This window comes from Protopterus annectens, chromosome 12.part0 (genome assembly GCF_019279795.1).
Source record: "Protopterus annectens isolate FY-2018-M chromosome 12.part0, PAN1.0, whole genome shotgun sequence".
NCBI lineage: Eukaryota > Metazoa > Chordata > Ceratodontiformes > Protopteridae > Protopterus > Protopterus annectens.
The window spans coordinates 747,278,513-747,299,378 of record NC_056746.1 but is presented as its reverse complement, the minus strand read 5'-3'; the positions used below and the strand labels follow the sequence as shown (position 1 = coordinate 747,299,378).

Below are 20,866 nucleotides of genomic sequence, written 5' to 3'. Positions count from 1 at the left end.
GAGCAGAAGTAAATGGAGTTTGAGTCAACCTGATTCACCCTTGGAACAGAAAGGGATGGGATGACACCCATGTCATTTGTGCCTTGGCATAGGCCCACATATGATCCAAATGATGTTGGCAATGCTTCTGACATACCTACATGAGGAGGTGTAGGGGAGACAGGAGCTGAAGAAATTCGAGTGTTTCCCCTCAAAATATTAATGCAACTGGGCACCAGAACTGAAGATTTAGATCAAGACAGCTCCAAAATAGACTGCAGCAGAGGCCACTTGGAAGGATGAAAGTTTTGGTACTTAGAGGAAAGAGTTATAGGACGGTCCATGTTTTTTCCCCCTCATTACTCCTTCAGCTTTATCCCTTTCCTTTCCATTTTTCTTCTTATTCCCAGAACAGGAAGGATGAAGGTCCATTAGAATCCATTTTATTGTGACATCTGAACAGGGAACGAGACCCAAAGGTCTTACAGGTGTCACATGAAGCTCGGAGATGTTCTTGCCCAAGCTACATGACACAGCTTGTGTACGTCCTGGAGAAAATCTTATGCCTGCACTCGGCGCACTTTTTAAAACCTGAAGCTCTGTCCATGGTACACCACCATAAAACACTAGAAAGTAAAAAAAAAAACATACACAAGCAACAAGTACAACACTAACAGCAAGTATAAAATAAGTCAAAAGGTACACCAAGTATAACACGGCATGTAGTGACAGAAAATATCAGTGCAGACAAATTCTTGAATGTTATAGGAAACAAAAAGTGACAACACCCTTGCTACACATAACTGATAAGGGGGGATTAGGTATTGACTTAATCAGGAGCAAGGGAGGAGATGCAAGGTAGAAAAAATGTTTGAAAAGCAAAATCTGACTAAACATCAGTAAATAATGTCTGCATCAGAAGGCAAAACATAAAATTGAAGGGGCTGAGAGAACACAGGTGCATTAATGGAGTAGGGAAGAATTTGATTGCTGAATACTGGAATGAGTGTAAATGGTTAAAGTTGTTGTGGATTTGCATCCACCCTAAGGATGAAGTACCCCGACAATTCAGTCTGACAAAAGGGACAATGCAAGATGTCATGGATTCTTCATTTTTAATAGAAGTGGAGAAAAAACAAATGCAAGTTCCTGCTTAAAAGAGGGCGAGAACTCAATATGCAGGGACCAAAAGGCCTTCTTAGGAAAGGACTGATTTGTTTTCAAGAAGGCTGCAACCAATATTTACCCCGCCTCTTCCTTTGCCTTCTGACAGTACTCTGGCATAAGGCTAAGGGAAGTGGTGATCTCTCTGCACTATATGCTCCCAATCACCATCCTTTGAGTAGCGAGATATGCCAACAGTGTTTCTCTTCTGTGTTTTTGGGTGGCCAGCTTGAAATGGTGGCACAAACAGCAGTGTTGTACATTGTGCTCCTCTCTTAACTGGTACAAAATAAGATGGAGCTGGTCTTAACTTTTGATTTAACAGCCAATCAAAAAATGTGGAAATGATTCCACAATGAATGCTGGAATAAAGATCTAAACTGTGCAAGTGGTAAAAAAAACGTCTTGGTTAAGGAGCTAGGCACATTCTACAAGTATGGTATGTAACAGGAAAGTGTGGGCACCCTGATCACTGACGTATGAAGGAAAATGTTAAATAAATAGATGACCTAAGAGAGGAAGAAATGATACTGAAATTCTAGGTCCACAGAAACAGTATTTAATACAAGATGTAATGTCAAGCTATCATAATCTTGTTTAACTGCCGAGTGTAATTATTGCTGCTTCTCTAAACCAATAACACAATTCAATTAGAAACATTATGCAAATTTAAAGATAAGCACTGCTCGAGTGTATATAAAAGTAAACCAAATTGGTTCTCTCAAAGTGTATTCACTCCAGTGGGACCCAACATGGTCAAGAAAATACAATAAATTAGATAAATGTAATTACTAGCATGCTTCAACAGTAAAACCTTATTTAATACTCAATTCCTATCTCAGATCTCCTTTTTAAGCTTTCATTTACCAAAAGTACAACATTGAAACATAAAAACACAAATATCTCACATAGTAAACTGTACAGCCATCAGCTGAAAAGCACTTTTATTCAGTGTTCTTTCATAGAAACAAATGGCAATAAAAAGGTTCCCCAAGTACAATAGATTTTAGTGCTGTCCTTCAGGGAAAATAACCTCCAAGTGCAGCATTTTAATATCACTTTCAGCACTTTACTTTTCATAAGCAGAATGCCTTGGCATCACAATGGAATGACACAAAATAAAATAAAATGGAAGAGTGCACTTTGCTCTTTCTGCCAGTCCCCCTGCAATTTGCAGAGCTGCTTCAAGGCAATATAAAAACAAGAACTAAAAAAGGTGCTGACAGTCTTATGACTGAGTTCCTCCTCCACTGTGGCAATCCTGAATGGAGTGGAATGATGTGAAGGTAAAAACACTTCTCCTAGGCCACTTCTGGCCCCTTGTTTATCAATTAACGTCCCACAGAACAAATTAAAAAGATCTCCACTGGCACAAACAAATATATGCAGTTCTTTCTTGAACAACTTCTGCTAGTGCCAGCAACGATCCAAGATAAAAAAAAAAAGGAAAACGGAAGTCTATGCTGTCCAACAAGCACAGATAAAACAATGACCAATGAACAAGTGGACAACGGAGACACTCCTGACAAACTCAGGAGAAGATGAGGTTTACAGTCCTCAGGACAAGGCACAGAAGTAAGCTATAGTTTGATTGTACCAGGAGGCAAGCTGCCATTACAGAGTCTGTAATATCGTAGATCATTCACCAGTCTGTGCACATTTTGTGTAAACGAAGGAAGGTCCTAGAACAAAAAAATAGATATTAGAGAAAAAAAGACCACAGAGAAAAAAAAAACAGAATTTTCATATATGCAACTACACATTAAAGTTGGTCATGTATATTGAGGATCTTGCAGCCTCCCACACCCCATTAAACAAGCAAAAAAAGTTTATTCAGAATTACTAGAATCCTTTTATATGTTTCGCCATGCATGACTGTTTAACATAAAACAGTCACCCAAGCATGGTACTTAGGAAACAGCATCAACTATCCATCAAAAAACTGCCTGACTTGCACTGCCAATGGTTGACATGGCAGCACTTCCTTGACATCATGAATGCTAACTCCCTTTCACCAATAGAGAGCTATCCTACTACAGGTCCTGATATCCTTGACCTAGCCTAACAAATATCATCGCTTCTTGCACATCTCCATATGTTAAATTATGCCTTGTTAAATCGTAACATAATTTAATGACCTTTTCCTTTAAAACTGGAGGTACTTCCCTTGTAAATAACTGTTTAGGAACTTCTCAAAAATCAAACCTTCAGTTACTTGAAGACTTAAATTCTGCTGTAATCCTGTTCTGTAGGATCCCATTGCTAAAGCCACTCCTATGACTCTGACTTCTACTCCCAGTTAAACAGCTGTATTGATAAGTCAGTCCTCATCTGTAACAAATATGAGACATTTAAAAACAACCCCATAAAGTGGGACACTTCTATAAATAAATTACAGAACAAGAGAAAACTGTAATGCATATAAGAGGCATCATTCTGAAACTTTAAAAGCACAGTTAAGCAAAGAGCAAGCTTAAGGGAAAAGAAGTTTAAATGGAGTATGAACTTAAAACAGTGACTAAAAACAAAAATAACTGAAAACCTTTATCAGGAAGTTAACACCCAACAATGTTCACAGCTAGTCCACAACATCATTACAAACACTGACCCAAAAAAAAACTAATAGCCTAACAAATGTAGTGCAAATTTTACTCCATCCACAGTTACAGCTATTCCAGTTTCCAGAGTCCCAGCCACCCACTTTAACTACTGTGGAACAAGTTATCACAGTCCTCTCAAAATTAAGACAACATTACCAGGCTGCCTGATTATCAGTGCCAAATAATACTTCTCTGAACCCCTACTCAAACTCATCACTGGTTACATTCTGGAATCCTGGAAAACAGTAACTCTAATGCTACTGCACAATGGTGTCCCAACAATGGGTCCTGCCAACTATAGATGCATTTAATCTCACTAACCTCAAATGTAAAGCTATGGAGTGCATTATCTCAGACTTCATTAATCTAGACAAAGAAACTCTCTCAGCCCTAGACACTCACCAATTTGGCTTTGTCAGAGGAAGGTCCTGTCTTTTTACCATCATTAATGCCTTTGAAAACGTAACGAGGCAATAGGTAGTTGTCATGCAGCAAATACAGCATATATCTATACCTGGCCAAGGCCTTTGAAACTACCAACTATGCAGGCATTACTGATAGATTTGTAAATCTGATAACACTTTGTGGTGGGTAGCTAAGTGACTGTCTGACAGAACCCGTGTGGTTGGAAAAGTAGGAGCTACTTCTGAAGGTAAATAAATTACCAGTGGTGGACCACAGGACTCACTTTTTGCACACCATTTGTCATGTATTTTTAAGACCTTCAGACCAACATGCCTGGCCTATGGCTAACTAAATTTGACGACACCTGTAAATTGAGTGTTATTTGATCTTCAACTAAGTTGCTGCTATACAGATCATGTTTACAACTGGTGCAAGGACAATGGTCTCAAATTACATGTTAAAAACACAGCATCAGTCACTTCTGTAAGAGATCTAAGCACTCATACTGGTAATTTCTTACTTCACCAGCATGCATTTCTAGTAGTACGGAAAGGCTCATCTGTCCCACCTAATTTCCAAAAGTATCGTCACTAGATCCAAAGTCGTCTTAATTACATTTTACTCCTATCTTAATCAGGCCCATGACTGCACCTTTTGGCATGTATTTATCTAAACACATTTACAACTTGAAAGACCTCAGAGATTCCCAGCTAAAAAGATTATTAGGCTCAAAAATCTTAGTTATCAAGACAGACTGGCAGCCCTTTATCTTACTTAGTGCTATGCAATATCCAACCCTATCTGACCTCTTAGTCCTTTGCAGAACTAATGCTACCTTAAACACTTAAAAGACTACAACTTCATCAGCAGATAAGACACACTAGTGAAACAGATTCATAGCCAAATGTACCCCTCACCTCTGGAAAATACAGTTGTGCAAAATCTTACCATGACAGTAGATGTCCTTTTTCACTGTTGCAGTATTCTTACAATAGGGATCCCTTGCCAAGGGCGGCTCGACGTTCAGCCAGTATACCAAAGGTTTTAGGCTGCTAAGGGTATGCTGTACGTCACATGTATGCTCCCTGCATACAGTGTAGAGCATAAAGGTGACATCGGACATACGATCTTCAGAACCGACAGCATCAGGAGAAACCTCAGTCCAAGGATGAAAGGGGTACCAGGCACATCCAGAAGGGAGAAGAACCGGAGGGAGGGAGCGAATATTGCAACAGTGAAGAGAACATCATCTACCATTACGCTAAGATTTTACACAACTGTACTATGTCCTTCCATTTCACTGCTGCAGTATTCCTTACAATTGGAAGAGTCCAAAAGCTCAAGAACAAAGGGAGGAAGAAGGACCAGAGGAGCCCTCTAGGAACTCATGAAGGATGCCCCTAGCAAAACCAGCTCTAGCCCTGGGTATTAAACCCAACTTACAGTGTTTGGTAAAAGTATGCACAAAAGTCCAGGTAGCTGCCTCAAGAACAGAGTTTGTATCAAAACCATTGATAAAAGCACCAGGAGAAACCACAGCCCTAGCAGAACGAGTCTTAACTGAAGAAGGAAGACTCGGGCCATGAAAAGAACAAAAAGAAATAGCTTTAGATATCGAAGAAATAGTTTGCTTTGAAACAACCACTCCCAAAGATCTAGGTTGAAAGGAAACAAAAAGCTGATCAGATTTGTGACAAGCTTTCGTCTTATCCAAATAAAATCTGAGTTATCTATGCACATCCAAACTGTGGAAAACTTCCTCACTAGCAGATTGTGGAGAAGGGGAAAAAAGTAGGCAAATGAAAAGACTGACTAAGACAACTGACAACTCCTTCACCACTTTGGGCATAAAAAAGTAGGATTAGTACGAAGGGACATCCTGTCCTTATAGAAAACTAAAAAAAAAAGAGGAACAGCGATAAATGGCTTGAAGCTCAGACACCTGTATGGCAGAAGTAAGGGCCAACAAAAGAATAGTCTTTCAAGAATAATGCTGCAAGGAAGCTGAAGCTACAGGCTCAAAAGGAGCCTTCTGAATTTCTCCAAAACAAACTTAAGGTCCCAGGAAGGAGGGACAGGCTAGGTCTAATGCAAATGGTGCCTTTAAAAAACTGTTTGGCCTCAAATCTAGAAGCTAAAGTGGGTGCTAGAGGCAAACAAGCAGAAACAGCTGACAAGTCGGCCTTAACAGAATACATCAATCCAGCAATGAGAAAAACGTACATATCTGAGAGCGAACCAAAGAAATGCCTTCCACACATTTAGGCCAGCTACTTCACAGACCGGTACTAAAGGTGGAGGTGTGTCTATTTACATCAAAGATAAATATACTTCAAGGCTGGTCAAACAGGACAATGCACTTGAGCTGCTCCATGTTCAAATTACCACAGGCAAAATACAATACACCACTTCCTTGCAAGCTATAGGTCCCCCTCCATGACCCAGGAAACTCATACCATGTATTTAAACTTATTAGAAACCCTAAGAATCCAACCCAATACCATATTCATGGATGACTAAGCATCCCACTATTAACTGGGAATCCTATATGACACCAAATGTATATGCACAGAGATTTCTGGATTTTGTAAACACAAACTCCTTGGACCAGAGTGTCAATACACCAACCAGGGGTACATCCATATTGGATCTGGTCCTCACGAATATGGGATAGTGCTGCACACCCCCTACTGTAATGCCTCCTCTGGGTAAAGTCAGACCACAAAATGGCCTTCTTTAAAGTAAAACTAAAACCTGGACCCCCATCTAAACCTGGAATATTCAAGAACTATTCTAAGGCTAACCTCCTGTGATTGAGAACCTGACAAAACTGCAAGCCCCCATAAACCTGAGAACATTGCTGTCTATGCAGAATTGTTCAAAGAAACCCTGTACAAGCATGTTAATAGCTGCATAGAGGCAGCTGTACCCACCAGGAAGTAATACAGAAGTAACAAAAAAAGCCACCCTGTTGGAATCACAAAATCAATAGGGTGTATAACAGGTGGAAGAAATCATGGCAAAAAATAGAAGGTGCAGCACCCAGCAGGATAAACTAAACAACTCAGATGACAATGTCTACCTAATCCAAATTGAGGTAAGTTTGGCCTTCTAGGCCAAGAACCACTACAAAGCATTCTTTAGCTATGACCTCAACCTCAAAGGCAATACACAAGTGTGTCCAGAGCTCATTATAAATGGAGCCAACCTATGCTGAGACAGAAGATATAGCAAACCTCCTGGCTGATAAATTCAGCTCTAATTTTACCCCTCTCTCCCCCTTAACCTTCCCTCAGCGAATATCATCAAATATAACTCACTTTACTACCACTAGGGAACAGGTCCTTCATGCTTTCTCTATGACCAAGAACACTGCATCAATGGGCCCAGACAATATCCCAGGACATCTTCTAAATAACATGAAACATGGCCTATCAGGGCCTCTGGAATTACTATTTAACTGTAGCCTCCAAACAGGTTTTGCGCCTTATGAATGAAGAAAGGCAGCAGCCATCCCTCTGCACAAAGGTGGACCATCTACAGACCCAGGAAACTACAGACCCATAAATCTCACTAGTCATATATGTAAACCCATGGAAAGATTTATCATGGAGATGATCATTAGAGATATAGTAAACCTCCAGACACTGGATTCAACCCAGTTTGGTTTCATCAAGGGCAGATCATGCCTACTCAACCTGGTGGACTTCTTTGTGAAGGTCACCAAAGCAATGCATGAGGGCAAAATTGTTCACATTGCCTACCTTGACCTGGTCAAGGCATTTGACAGAATATCCCACTTGGGCATTGTTGACCAACTTAAGAGGTTAGGTACAAACCTATATGTCACAGGTACAAACCTATATGTCACCCAGTGGATAGTCAACTGGCTCACAGACAGGACCCAGGAAGTTAGAATTGGACAGTCCACCTCTACAAAGAGGCCAGTCACAAGTTTAGTCCCTCAGGGATCAGTCCTTGGACTGATCCTTTTTGGCATTTACTTCTTAGAAGTCAAGGCCAATGTCAGTGGTCTCTGGCTGACTAAATCTGTCACTGAATCTCAATGTTTTCCAGCAAGGGCTGACACAGAAACAACTGGTGTCAGAGTCATGGACAAACTAAATGCCAAGAAATGCATAATAGTTACCAGGGATGGCTGACTTCCCAAAGGGATACTATCATATTGACAACACACCCCTTCGAGTTGACCCAGTAGTCAGGGACATAGGGACACTGATTGTAATCTAGCCTTTGACCATCATGTGCCTACAGTGGTAAGGAAATCATTCTATGTTGAGCAACTTATAAACAAAGTTACAACATCCAAGTCCAAGGAAGTCATAGTTCCACTGTATTCGGCATTCATCAGACCTAACGAGGAATATACACAATTGGAACATCCACAGACATTCCTCATTAAAAGAACACAGGGCATAAGTAAAATATCCTATGCAGACCGCCTCAAGGCCCTATCCCTGGATTGTCTCCTACAGGCTTTTGAGGGGAGATCTATGCCTGGCATACACAGCATTGTCAGACCCCACTCTGACGGACTTCCTGTGTATCCACTAAATAAACAGCACCAGAATTACCTGGTCTAAAGACTTACACCTTGCCTGTGATATAAATAGGACCAGCTGGAGAGATACGCATGCATCCCAGAGACTACCACATCTATGGAACAGGCTCCCCATCCATGTGAAGCACCGTTTTTGGTTTTACCCTAACCCAATTCAAGTGCAACTTGGACAACTGGATGGGATACCGGAAATTCATCCATGGTATGGCATTTATGTCTTTAGTGGACAAAGGTAACCTGTAAATGGTTCATCTCAGAGGCCCATGTGTACACTTATCAAGGGTATCAAAACTTGTCAGAGATTTGGGTTGCATGGCTAGGCTTAAAAAGCCCCTTGTGGTCGTTAGCCTAGTAAACACCTATAAACCACAGAAAGTATATCCAGGTTATGAGAAAGACACCAAACAGATTTTCTAGTAGTGGTTTTCCTGGCCTCATGTCCTCAGTAAAAAAGGTGTCTATATGGAATCAAAATCTTACTACCCACAGTGTCAATTGAAGAGTGGACAGGTGGGGATGGATGAGAGGATCCATTGTCTTGTGTGACTAGGTCCACACTGTGAGGTAACTTGTGTTTGCTAAACGCAGAAGAAAACACCAATGCTATCTGGGCCAAAAGGGAGTCACCAGCAAGATTTTGGGAGCATCCTGTTTCATCTTGAACAGGACTTTTGGAATGAGAGGAAGGTTAGGGAAGGTATAAAGAAACACCCCCTTCCAGACCAGAGAACATGTTGCTCTGGCTCAAAAAAGAGAAAATTGTCTGTTCAGAGGAGAGGCAAATAGATCTACTTGAGGAGTACCCCACTGGTAGACAATGTCCAGAAACAAATCCCTGTGAAGCATCCACTCATGGGATTGTGATATGGATCTGCTCAGGAAGTCTGCCACAATCTTTTGACCTGAGGGAATGTAAATTACCTGACAAGTCACTTGATACTGAACAGCTAGCTCCCACACTTAAAGAGCTAACCTGCACAGGAGATAAGATCTTGTCCACCCCTTACTTGTTGATGTATCACGTAACTGCGGTATTGTCTGTCAGTACCTTGCGGGGCCCATGTAATGAAAAGAGGATGAAGTGTTTGAAGAGCCAACAGAGGAACTCGCATCTCTGAAATTGATGCGGTCCCTTTGTTGAAACGACCATCCCATTCCACGTCTGACGCATCTGTGAAAAGCTCTTGAGGGGAGGTTGAAAAGGAAGCCCTGGATTGAATGACAGCTGCAGACTCCACCACTGAACTTCCAAGCTTGAGGCATGGAAGAAGGACTATGAAATCTAGAAGATGAGAGTGCTGAAGCCAAACTGACTTTAGAAACTACTGAAGCTTTCTCATGTAGAGTTTGGCTAGATGGAGCATAGGAATGGAATGGTGGAGGACATGAAACCAAGAGCTCTTAGAAATTCCCTGGCTGTAACTGAGGCCAGAGGAAGAAGGGCTTGAAAGAAGCCAATGAGAGTTAAGGCCTTGGGAAAAGGCAAGGATGCCAGCATTGGAAGTCTGGATCCTGCATTCTAGAAACACATGATCTTGTGAAGTCAGGAAGGACCTTTGGAAATTCACAGTGAACCCCAGACAGAAATGGTAAAATGAAGATGCTGCAGTACAATCTCTAGACAGGATGCCTGAAAAACAGTACGTCGTCTAATTAGGGAAAGACTTGTAACCCCTTTGGCCTGCAAAAAGCAATCACAGAAGCAAGGCATGTAGTGAATACCCTTGGAGCAGTAGAGACGCCAAAGCAGAGAACTGACAATGCCAGGAAGCGACAGAGAAATGTAAAAACATCCTCAAAAGGAGAGGAGTAAGGATATGAAGATAAGCACACTGAGGTCCAGAGAAAATAGAAAAGCCTGAGGATGCAGCAGAGAAAGTCTGAAGGGACAACATCCAAAAGTAAGGGACCTTCAGAAAGGTGTTTAGGTGAGAGAGATCCAGAATGGGTTTCCAAGTACACTCCCTCCTGGGACCAAGGTAATTCTGGAGTAAACCCCCCTTCCCCTTTGAGAAACTGGGACTTCCTGAATAGCTCCCAGAGTCAAGAGAATCTAAAGCACATCTGGAAAAAAGGCTAATTGTTTCTGTGGAATCTGAGGAATGTTCATGAAAGGGTGGGGGAGAGATTTCCAGACCATGTAATATCCTTGGTGAATTAGGAAAGAACACAGGAATCTTCAGTAATCTTTAACCAAACAGGAAGAGACATGAAAAGACGAAGAGAAAGGAATGTGGCTGATAAGTACAGGATAGGCAGACAGCACTTGTTTTGTCAGGAAAAGGAGACTTCTGAGCTACATGAGTCTGGATAGCATTAGCAGAAGGATCTCTTTTACCACCCTTCTTACTTTTGCATGGAGGGAGAGACTGCCTATGAACAAAGGCCGGCTAATTCCTTTGGAATTTAGGTACAGGAAAAACAAAGATACGTTTTAAATCTTGTAAAGCCTTACCCTTTTCCTGGAAGGACTTGAACAAATCAGCAGCAGAAGTGCCAAACAAATGCTTGTTACCCAGAGGAACATCCATCTACTTAGCATTAATATCATCAAGCAAAGGTTGAAGCTGAAGCCAGGAATATCTCCTCAGCACAGAGCCAAAATCAGCAGCCCTAGAAGACCCATCTGCTGCACCATATCTGCATTCAACAGAGTGGCAAGCCACCTGAGAAGTTCCTAACTAAGAGAGGACAGAAGTCTTCCCCTCAGATTCAGGAAGGTCAGAAATAACTTGACAAAGCTGAGACAGAAGAGCCAAAATATACCTCGTCATATGGGTCTGATAACTGACAGCTCTAAAAGCACAGGTAGCTGAAGTATAAAACTCCTTACCCAGTCTTTCCATAGTGCTACTGTCATTATCAGAAGTAGGCAACTTTGTAGAAGGCAGTAACTTAGATGGCTTGTCAGATGCCACAGACGGGTCAGCAGATGGAGACTTATAAAGGAACTCAGATTTTTGAGAGGAGGGGGGCTGAAAATCAGGAGCCTGAGATGCAGTAGAAAAGGCAGTCAACAAGGTAGAAGGTCTAGGATAGTCCACTTGCAAAAGCTCTTCATACATTTTTGAACCTCAAACATCTGGGCACATAATTGGATGGGCAGCTTCAAATTCTGCCCCAGTCTATCCTGCCTTGCCCTCCTTGAGGCTAGGACATTTTTAATACTTTTTTTGCCTAAGTTTGAAATAGTCTGCACAGATTGCCTAGTACTTCCTTATGAACAGCTTAATGTGTGAAGCAATGCCACAAAACTTTGAGCATAGCTAGCACATTTAAAGAGCTAACACTGTCCATTGTTAAACTGAAATTAACAGCAAACCGGTCACACAAACTGTACAGCTGTATATTCGTATAACGGCAGATTTACTAAAACCAGCCGACCACAAACTGTCAGATTATAAACATTTTCTTTAACACAGATATAAAACTGTCAGGTAAACTGCACTTCCTCAGTTGACTCAGATTACAAAATGTCCACCACAAAAGTCTTTTTATAGTTTCAAAACTTTATCCTTGATGAAAACATTCTTTTCCTGTATCAAAGCCTTCTTTGTCTGCAACATTATCTCAATCCAGAGAAAACCAATTCTCAGCAGGCTGAGATGTTCTTGCATTGGTAGGATAGTTGTAACTTTTTCTGTTGCGTTAGATATTCAAGCTAAAGGGAAATGGTTATGTACATTCAACTCTTTAGGATATCTCAACAAGCCTCTATTGTTAATGCCATTTGTTACAAAACATTATAATATTTTTTGTTCCACACAAACACATTCAGTTAAGCCAATGCATCACATGCTATTCTAAAAATATATCACAGTTATTATGATTACCAAGCTTCTGCTACTTGTGAAGGAAAACAATACTTTTTAACAATATGTCATAGGTAGGTACTAGACTATCAGCCCAAGGGCCTACGTAAGCCTAGCCAGCAAGGTTCCATAGCTTACGCCACCCAAGAAAGTTATTTTCCTGTGCCACTGTCCAGCAGACACACAGAGAAGTGATCCCTGGGGTGTATTTCCTATTTCTCATCCACTCAAGATTTTTCTTGAGTGCTAATGTAGAACTTTGCTCGACATAGATGGGTAGCTTGTTCCAGAGTACAGGAAGTCTCTAGGACAGGAATCTATCCCTCCAGCATGTCCTGTTTATTGTGGTGACAAGGTTTAGGTCCCTAGAGCATGTAGCTCGGAGGAATTGGCATTTCTTTAGGTGTAGCATGTCCAACAGCTCTGGGTTTGACATAGCTTGATATGTTAGGCAGAGATCACCTTGGAGTAGGCGATATGCTACGGAGTAAAGTTGGAGTTTTTTGAGGCGGTCAATGTAGGGCATTTGTTTGAGGCCAGTAATCCTCTTTGTGAGGTACTTCTGTGGCCTTTCCAGCTGCTGCAGATGTCTTGTGAGGTGTATTCCAAAAGGGGCGCTGTACTCTATAATGGGTCTAAACGAGTGACGAGTAGAGGGGAACAATGACCTCTTTTTTCCTGGATGAGAACCCTTTTATGATGAGGTGTGCCACGTAGAAGGACTTCCTGACTACTGTGGCGATGTGACTATCAAAGGAGAGACTACTGTCCACCTGGGTCCCAAGGTCTCTTATCACGCATTCGGTCTTAAGTAGATTGCTGCCTATGTGGTAGTTCATGGGTATAGAGTTTTTACCAAAGGGGATGACACTGCACTTTTTGGCATTGAGCTTGAGGCCATGGCTCTGACACCAGGCATCTATCTCAGCGAGGCCCTTCTGTAGGATGTCCACATCATTTGGGGACTTGACTATGGCTCCTAGTTTGCAGTCATCTGCGAACTTCATTAGCCAGAGGCCTTCTGTGTTAGCCTGTACTTCAGAGAAGTAGATACCAAACAGGTGAGGTCCCAGGACAGAACCCTGTGGTACTCCACTTGTCACTGCTTTGAGGTCAGATTTGGAGTCTGCAACTTCTACAGTGTGGGTTCTGTCAGTGAGCCAGTTGGCAACCCATCTTGTGATGTAGGGATTTATACATAGTTTAGTGAATTTAGCTATAATTCCATAATGGGGGATGGTGTCAAACGCCTTGGCAAGCACACACTTATTTCTGCCTGCATTTGCAAGCTCTGCATTTTTTAAGCTATTCCTAAAATATCACACTGTCAGTATGAGAAACAGCAGTTTTACCAATAACTGCTGTTACTGTGAGACCAAATCACATACATGCCATTTCTATGAGGGGAAATCAGTTTTACTTTATATAATACTATCACCCATATTTAGTTTTTGGGAGGGCTTTGTTAAATACACTCTGCCCCTTAGACACTTCTCATACAACAATGTACAGTTCTGGTAGGAGCATACTGCATACTGGCCTAGATACCAAAAGTAGCACTCCAATATTTATGCATTCATGGCTGGAAGGGATACATACAATGAATAGGTGGGGCTAAATGGCTTGAGGCAAGAATAAATTAACAAGCAAAGCTACAGTTTCACTTAAATAATTTGTAGGACACAACTTGAATGCTACACATGCATAGCAGCTGACCTGCAGCAGCAGTCTTAAATCAACATGCCTGAGATTTGCACAGTGTATTGTGATCTCTACCAGGAGGGAGTCAAGTACATGACTAAAAAATTACTACTTGCAGGCACCTTGATTGTTATGGACATCAGCTGGGTTTAAAGACCCTGTGTTTCTAGAGTATAGCCAAACAGTCCATGTATGTGCTGCTGAGGTCATAAAAAGGCAGAAATGTGCGTGCCCACAGCTAGTGGGGTTTGACTTCAATGGCCTGAATCTGTCCATAAAGACAAAGAAAAAGTCATGGACATCAAGAAGTCATATAGCTGATTAATGTCCTTAAGGGGTAATTTCCATACATCCCATGGGCCTCTACTACAGGAGGTTTACGGAATCACAGTGAATATTCTAGCTTGGCTAGGTTTTTCTTGTAATAATTACTAGCCACTTTCACCAAGAGGAGTTCATAGATTTATACTAGGCTATCTGCCCTAAGGCATTTATAAGCCTAGCCCAAAGTTTTCTGGCTTACGCCACCCCTTACGTTAAAAAATACTGTGCCCATTAGTTTTTGTGCCTCTGTCCAGCAGTGACACAGAGATGATTCCTGGGGTAAACCTACGATCTCCCATCCACCAGTCAAGATTTCTCTTGAACAGAGCCAGCGAGGTGCTTTGCCTCACATGGACCGGGATTTTATTCCACAGCATAGTCATCTTTGGAAGCTAGGTTTATTTACAAACCAAGTTTGTGTATCACTACCACAGTAGAACAACACTCATACAGACAGCTGCATGCAATTTAGCACACAGGATTAAGGCTATGAGCTGATAAACATTTTTACCTAGTGTCTTAATTTTGATTTGTTCAGACTGAGCTTTTCCACTTTGCCACTCTAAGCAAGTCTTTTAACCAGAAAAGACTTGCTGGTTGCCCCTGAAATTAAGCACTTGTGCCTAGCGTATTTACCTGGTTAATAAATCATAATAAAAAACAAGAAAAAATATGAACTTGTCGCCTCACAGTAAGACGTTGTCCTGTTCTATTCTCAGCTAGAGTGTCTTCTTTGTGGAGACATGCATGAATGGGCGTACCTTCGTTGAAGGTTGTGCATCAGGGCTGGCAACTCGGCACGTAAAAATCTACTACCAATCATTAGCGGACCGGAGTTCCGCTGTGGTGACCCCTAACCGGGAAAAGCCGAAAGACACAACAACATTTAAAGCAATGCACAAGAATATATATTTAACTTTAACACGTTACAAGCACACAAACATTCACATGACATACTGCATTATATGAACAAACACGCATTAACATTCTCATGCAAACCTACTGTATTAAATTTATAGATAACGCATACAAGCGACTTGCACATACACATTATTTCCTAAGCCGCTACCATTCCCTTCCTTGCTATCACTCCCCTTCATCTAGACAAAAAGCAAGCATTACACACCACTACTCACCAATCAAAAAGGGATGTATGTTTTAAAATAGAATGGCAGTTATCAGTCTGGCAGGTTACTTACTACATGCCATCATGCCATATTCCATCTATATTTATCAAAATGTATTTTGTTCCCAACATACTTAAAAGTTTCTATTATGTACACAAAAAAACAGCAGCTAAAAAAAGAAGAAACATTATCATTTACTCTGTTACAAACCTGGCAAATGGTGTATCTGTGTAATAAACTGAATTATTTGTCTCAGAAGACCGGATTACTTGGATTTTTTACACATTGAAGGTTATTTCTCACTCTGTCAACGCTTGCTTGAGTTATTTATCCATTTACTTATCTTTTTTATAAGCAAGCGTGCTGTGGCAGTAACCAGCATTTTTAATTTACCTTTCAACGCTGTTTAAACATGATAATGTTGATGGTTAGATAACTATGTCTTTTTTCTTGTCTTGATCTAGTTAACTCTTCTTACTTATGTATCTATGTACATGATTTTAGTTGTCACAGACCTGATGAAGGCTTTATTGCATTAGTTAACCAAAAGCGATTTTAGTTAAAAGTCCGTCTTTTTATGTGCATATTATATGCTGTTCTTAATATCTGATTTGGGAATGTGGGTTGCAAATAGATAAGTAGTGTTTTCTTAACTAGGATTTAGTTTGACCTAATCAGTAGTAGTGTGTAGGGATGGGGTACTTGCTGTTCTAAAATGCACTTTTTACAGCCCTGTTTATATTGTTTGCCTTGAATAGGCTTTTTTAAAATTAAACAGTGCGTACATTTTCCACACCTACTTTAAAGTGTACAAAAGCAGATACGTTTAACATTGTTAAATATTTCTGATTTTTGTTACTGAAGATCGCTTATCTAAGACGAATAAATGTCTGCTGCTTTGGAAAACTACCAGGTTTTCATGGTTTTTGGAAATTATTGTGACTAAGCTCATCAACAGTTTTAAGATCACTAGTTTCACTCATTTTTTTTTTTTTAATCATTAACTATAACTGGTTACCTTGCTAGATGATGACAGGCACAGAAGATGCAATAAGGACACTGACACTATCATGTTACATGACTATTACCCACTGATAGTACTCTGTTCCAAGACATACGCATATACCCAGTAACAGTACTCTGTCACAAGACATAAGGGTACTGTCCAAGGCAGGCCATAAGACTTGCTGGGGAAGCAAAGACTGATTTTGTCAGATATCATTACGGTGGAGCTCAGGCAGCCATTATGCTCTCAAAAGCCATATGGTTTTGAATATACTCTGTGGTGAATTTTAGAGCTTTCCTTCAACTTTCTAATCCAAGTACCTGATGTATCCTTTAATTACTAGATTTCTGATTTATATTTCAATTGTGTCATATTCTGGATTAATATAATCCAAACCATGGTCAACTGTTGCCCTCGTCTAATATGCCACAACCAACATTATTTATAGTAGAGTGAAATACATTCTTTGCAAACCTTATGGCTTGCTTGGGGGGCATGATGTATGGTAAAATATATTAACCTTGGCCTAGCTCAGTGGCATAGATAGAGCCCCAAGAGCCAAGTGATCCATATAACATTTTACAAATGACAGAAAAAAAATACTGAATTAGGAAAAATGTCTCAGTACAGAAAGATTCTACTTTGCGTGTGAGGCACTTGTTTACTATCTGGTAACCAGGTAGGTGTGCTAGTCTGAAGACCGTTTCAGACATGACCCGAAGGCAAAAAGCATACAATGCATAAGAATAAATGCAAAATCAAATGTTTTTAAAAGTCTTGGAACAAGCAGATCCTTATGCCTTACATTTCAGAGACAGAGTTAGCAGTAAAACAAAAGTTGTTTCAGTAAGTACAGTGTACACACAGGTCAGTTTTGAATTTCAACATTTTAGAAAATGAGCAGGACTACATTTAAGATAAAGAGTGAAAAGACTGTTGTGCTAGAGGTGACATTCAGAAGTTGTTTTACATAGAGGTTTGCTTTCTCCTAGCTACTTAGGGAGTACATCAGGTCTCAGATGGGCAAGTTTCCATCAAAGATATGCAACACCCACTTGTTCAGTATTTTATGAATAAGAGTACATAGGTGGTAAAGTCAGCCTTTCGGTGACTGGAAGCCATTTCAGACATACGATAAAATACCATGATAAAGTTGAAGTCCAATTAAGTTGTACCTTTTTAATATGAGCCTTCCCTGAGCTACAGAATTACATTTTAAAATTCTGAAAGCTTAAACTCGTATACAAATGCTTACACTAAATTGCAGTTTTAAGGATAGGAGTTATTTTACTTGTGATGTGTTTTTGGTGGTCTTCTACAGATTACTGTATGTGAATAAAGGTAAATTTACTGAAGAGGAATGTGTTGTAATGTACTATACAAAGAACCCAAGACAGACCACTCTGACACTGAACTGAAGAATCATTTGCTAAGCACATATTCTCAGGCATCTATAACAAAACAAATGTTACTTAAGTAAAATGCATACTTTTTCAGTTAACTGGCCAAAGCAGTAGTTGTAACAATTACATGTGGGAACAACTCCAAATGCAAAATACAAACCAGGAACCACAAATACAAACAATCCAAAAACTGAAGATAGTGAAGACACCAGCGAGAAGTTTAAAAGTTTATTAGTAATGAGCCAACAAGATTAAGCACTTTTGTCAGTCTATAACCAAGACTTCATCAGTTATAGACTGACGAAAGCACTTAATCTTGTTGGCTCATTACTAATAAACTTTTAAACTTCTTGCTGGTCTTCAGCACCTTCAGTTTTTGGATTGTTTGTTCATAGTCTACCCGAAGGCATTTATAAGCCTAGCCAGAATGTGTTGGCTTTCGCCACCCACTTAGATTAGTTCCCTGTGCCTCTGTCCAGCACAGCCACTGAAGTGATCCCCGGGGTAAACTTTGTTTTCCATCCACTCGTCAAGGTTTCTTTTGAAGAGCGTTAGTGAGGAGCTCTGCCCAACGTAGATTGAATCTTGCTCCAAAGCATGGGAAGTCTCTGAGACAGGAAGCTATCCCTCCAGCACATCCTATTTATTGTTGTGGTGAGGTTTGGATCCCTAAAGCGTGTGGCTCGAGGAGATAAGGTTTTCTTTAGGTGGAGCATAGCAGTCAACTCTGGGTTGGACATGGCCTTTTATATCAGGCAGAGATCACCTCTGACTAGGCGGTATGCAACAGAGTACAGCTGGAGTTTCTTCAGTCGAGCTGCATAGGGCATCTGTTTGAGGCCAGTGGTCCTCTTGGTGAGGTACTTCTGTGGTCTTACCAGCTGTAGCAGGTGTCTTGTAAGGTACATCCCAAATGGGACGTTGTACTCTATATGATGGGCCTGATGAGTGATGAGTTGAGGGGCACAATGACCTCTTTTGATCTAGATGCAAACCCTTTTGTGATTAGATGGGCCATGTAGAAGGATTTTCTAATCACTTTGGCAATGTGATTATCAAAGGTGAGATATGTGGTAGTTTGTGGGTAACTTTGTTTTTTCCAAAGGGGATGACTATGCACTTTTTGGCATTTAGCTTGAGGCCATGATTTTGATACCAGGTATCCGTCTCAGTGAGACCCTTTGGAGGATGTCTGTGTCAGCCGGAGAGTCAATTATAGCCCCTAGTTTGCAGTCGCCTGCAAACCTGGTCAGCCATAGTCCTCCTGTGCTTGCCTGTACCTCTGAGAAGTATATGCTGAACAGGAGGGGTCCTAAGACCGAGCCCTTGGGAACGCCACTTGTAACTGGTTTAGAGTTGGACCTAGCTCCCGCAACTCTCACCATGTGGGTTCTGTCGTGAGCCAGTTGGCAACCCATCTTGTGACATAGGTGTTTCTGTTCAGGCTGGTGAGCATGTCTGTAATACCAGAATGGGGAATGGTGTCGAAGACCTTAGCGAGGTCTAGGTAGGCTGTGTGTACCACCTTTCCCTTGTCTATAGCCTTGTAACTGTCTCAAAGAAGTCCATCAGGTTAGGAGGCATGATCTGCCCTTAAAGCCGAACTGGGTAGGGTCCAGTGTTTGGAAGTTCCCAATGTCTCTGTTAATGAGTTCCACGATGATGCGCTCCATAGCCTTGCAGACCAAGCTAGTCAGGCTTATAGGGTGATAGTTCCTGGGGTCTGTGGTGGCTTCACCTTTGTTGAGCGGAATAACCATTGCTGTGTGCCACTCTATGGGTACGTAGCCTGTGGAGAGGCCGAGTTTGAACAGTGTGTGTTTAGGTGAGGGGTTAGTTAGTCTTTGAGCGTGTGTAGGATGCAGCGTGGGACACCGTACAGTCCCACTGATGCTGTGTTTTTGGCTTTGGAGAGGACTGTTTTAACCTGAGTCTGTGATTTCATGGACTCTACATTATTCTGGTATGGTTATGGGCCCTTCTGGAGGTGAGAGGGGGGGGGGTGCAGTTTGCACTGAATCTGTCTGCCAGGATGTTGGCAAAATTGGTCGGTTCAGTGTATTTTGTGCCATTCTACACTAACTCCAAGCAGATCTGAGCATTGCCACTTAGATTCTTGACATAGCTAAAGAATGCCTTGTGGTTATCTTTGGAATCCTTGGCAATTTTTCTTTCAAAGCTCGCCTTGGATGATTTTATGAGGGATCGTAGTTTCTTGCTGATACTGATCAGGGAGGTCTTCCCTTCTTGGGATTTTACTATATTCTCTACTAGTTTCCTCCTTCTATTATATAGCTTGTTTATGGCAGGAGTCCACCAGACTGGTTTCCTTTTCTTGGAGGAGTGAGTCTTGGTTTTGCTTGGGATGGCACAATCCATGCATTCTTGTAGGTGCCTGTAGAATGTGTTAGTAAAGGATTTTGCAGCTTGGACAGTGTTATCCTTTAGCATGGGGGCTTTGAAACTTAACAACGGTCTTAAGTAATGTCATGTTTGCTTTTGAAAAGTTTTTCATGGTGATTTCCTTGTCCGGGGGTGGGGGCGGAATGTGGATATCCAAAGTGATTTGTTTATGGTGAGATCTAATCAGCGAGGGGTTGACCTCCGGTGTGGAACACCGGTCCCTCATGTTGGTGATGACCAGGTTCAATATGTTGTCACTTCTGGTGGGAGTGTTGACCAGTTGAACCAGGGCATTTGAGTTTATATATTCTAGGAAATGTTGGGCAAGGGAGTTAGTACTTGAGTCATTCTCCCAGTTAA

The 20,866-nt window shown here is 41.2% G+C and overlaps 1 protein-coding gene across 1 annotated transcript in view; it reads right to left on the bottom strand.

Moving 5' to 3' along the window:
* Positions 1-2,055: 2,055 nt before the first annotated feature.
* The window catches only part of XPO6 (exportin 6), a gene marked incomplete in the record, with an annotated part of 1,798,279 nt that continues 1,779,468 nt past the window's right edge, over positions 2,056-20,866 (bottom strand). The window contains 1 exon segment of the mRNA XM_044089811.1: positions 2,056-2,825. Within this exon segment, the coding sequence (XP_043945746.1) occupies positions 2,724-2,825 (102 nt within the window).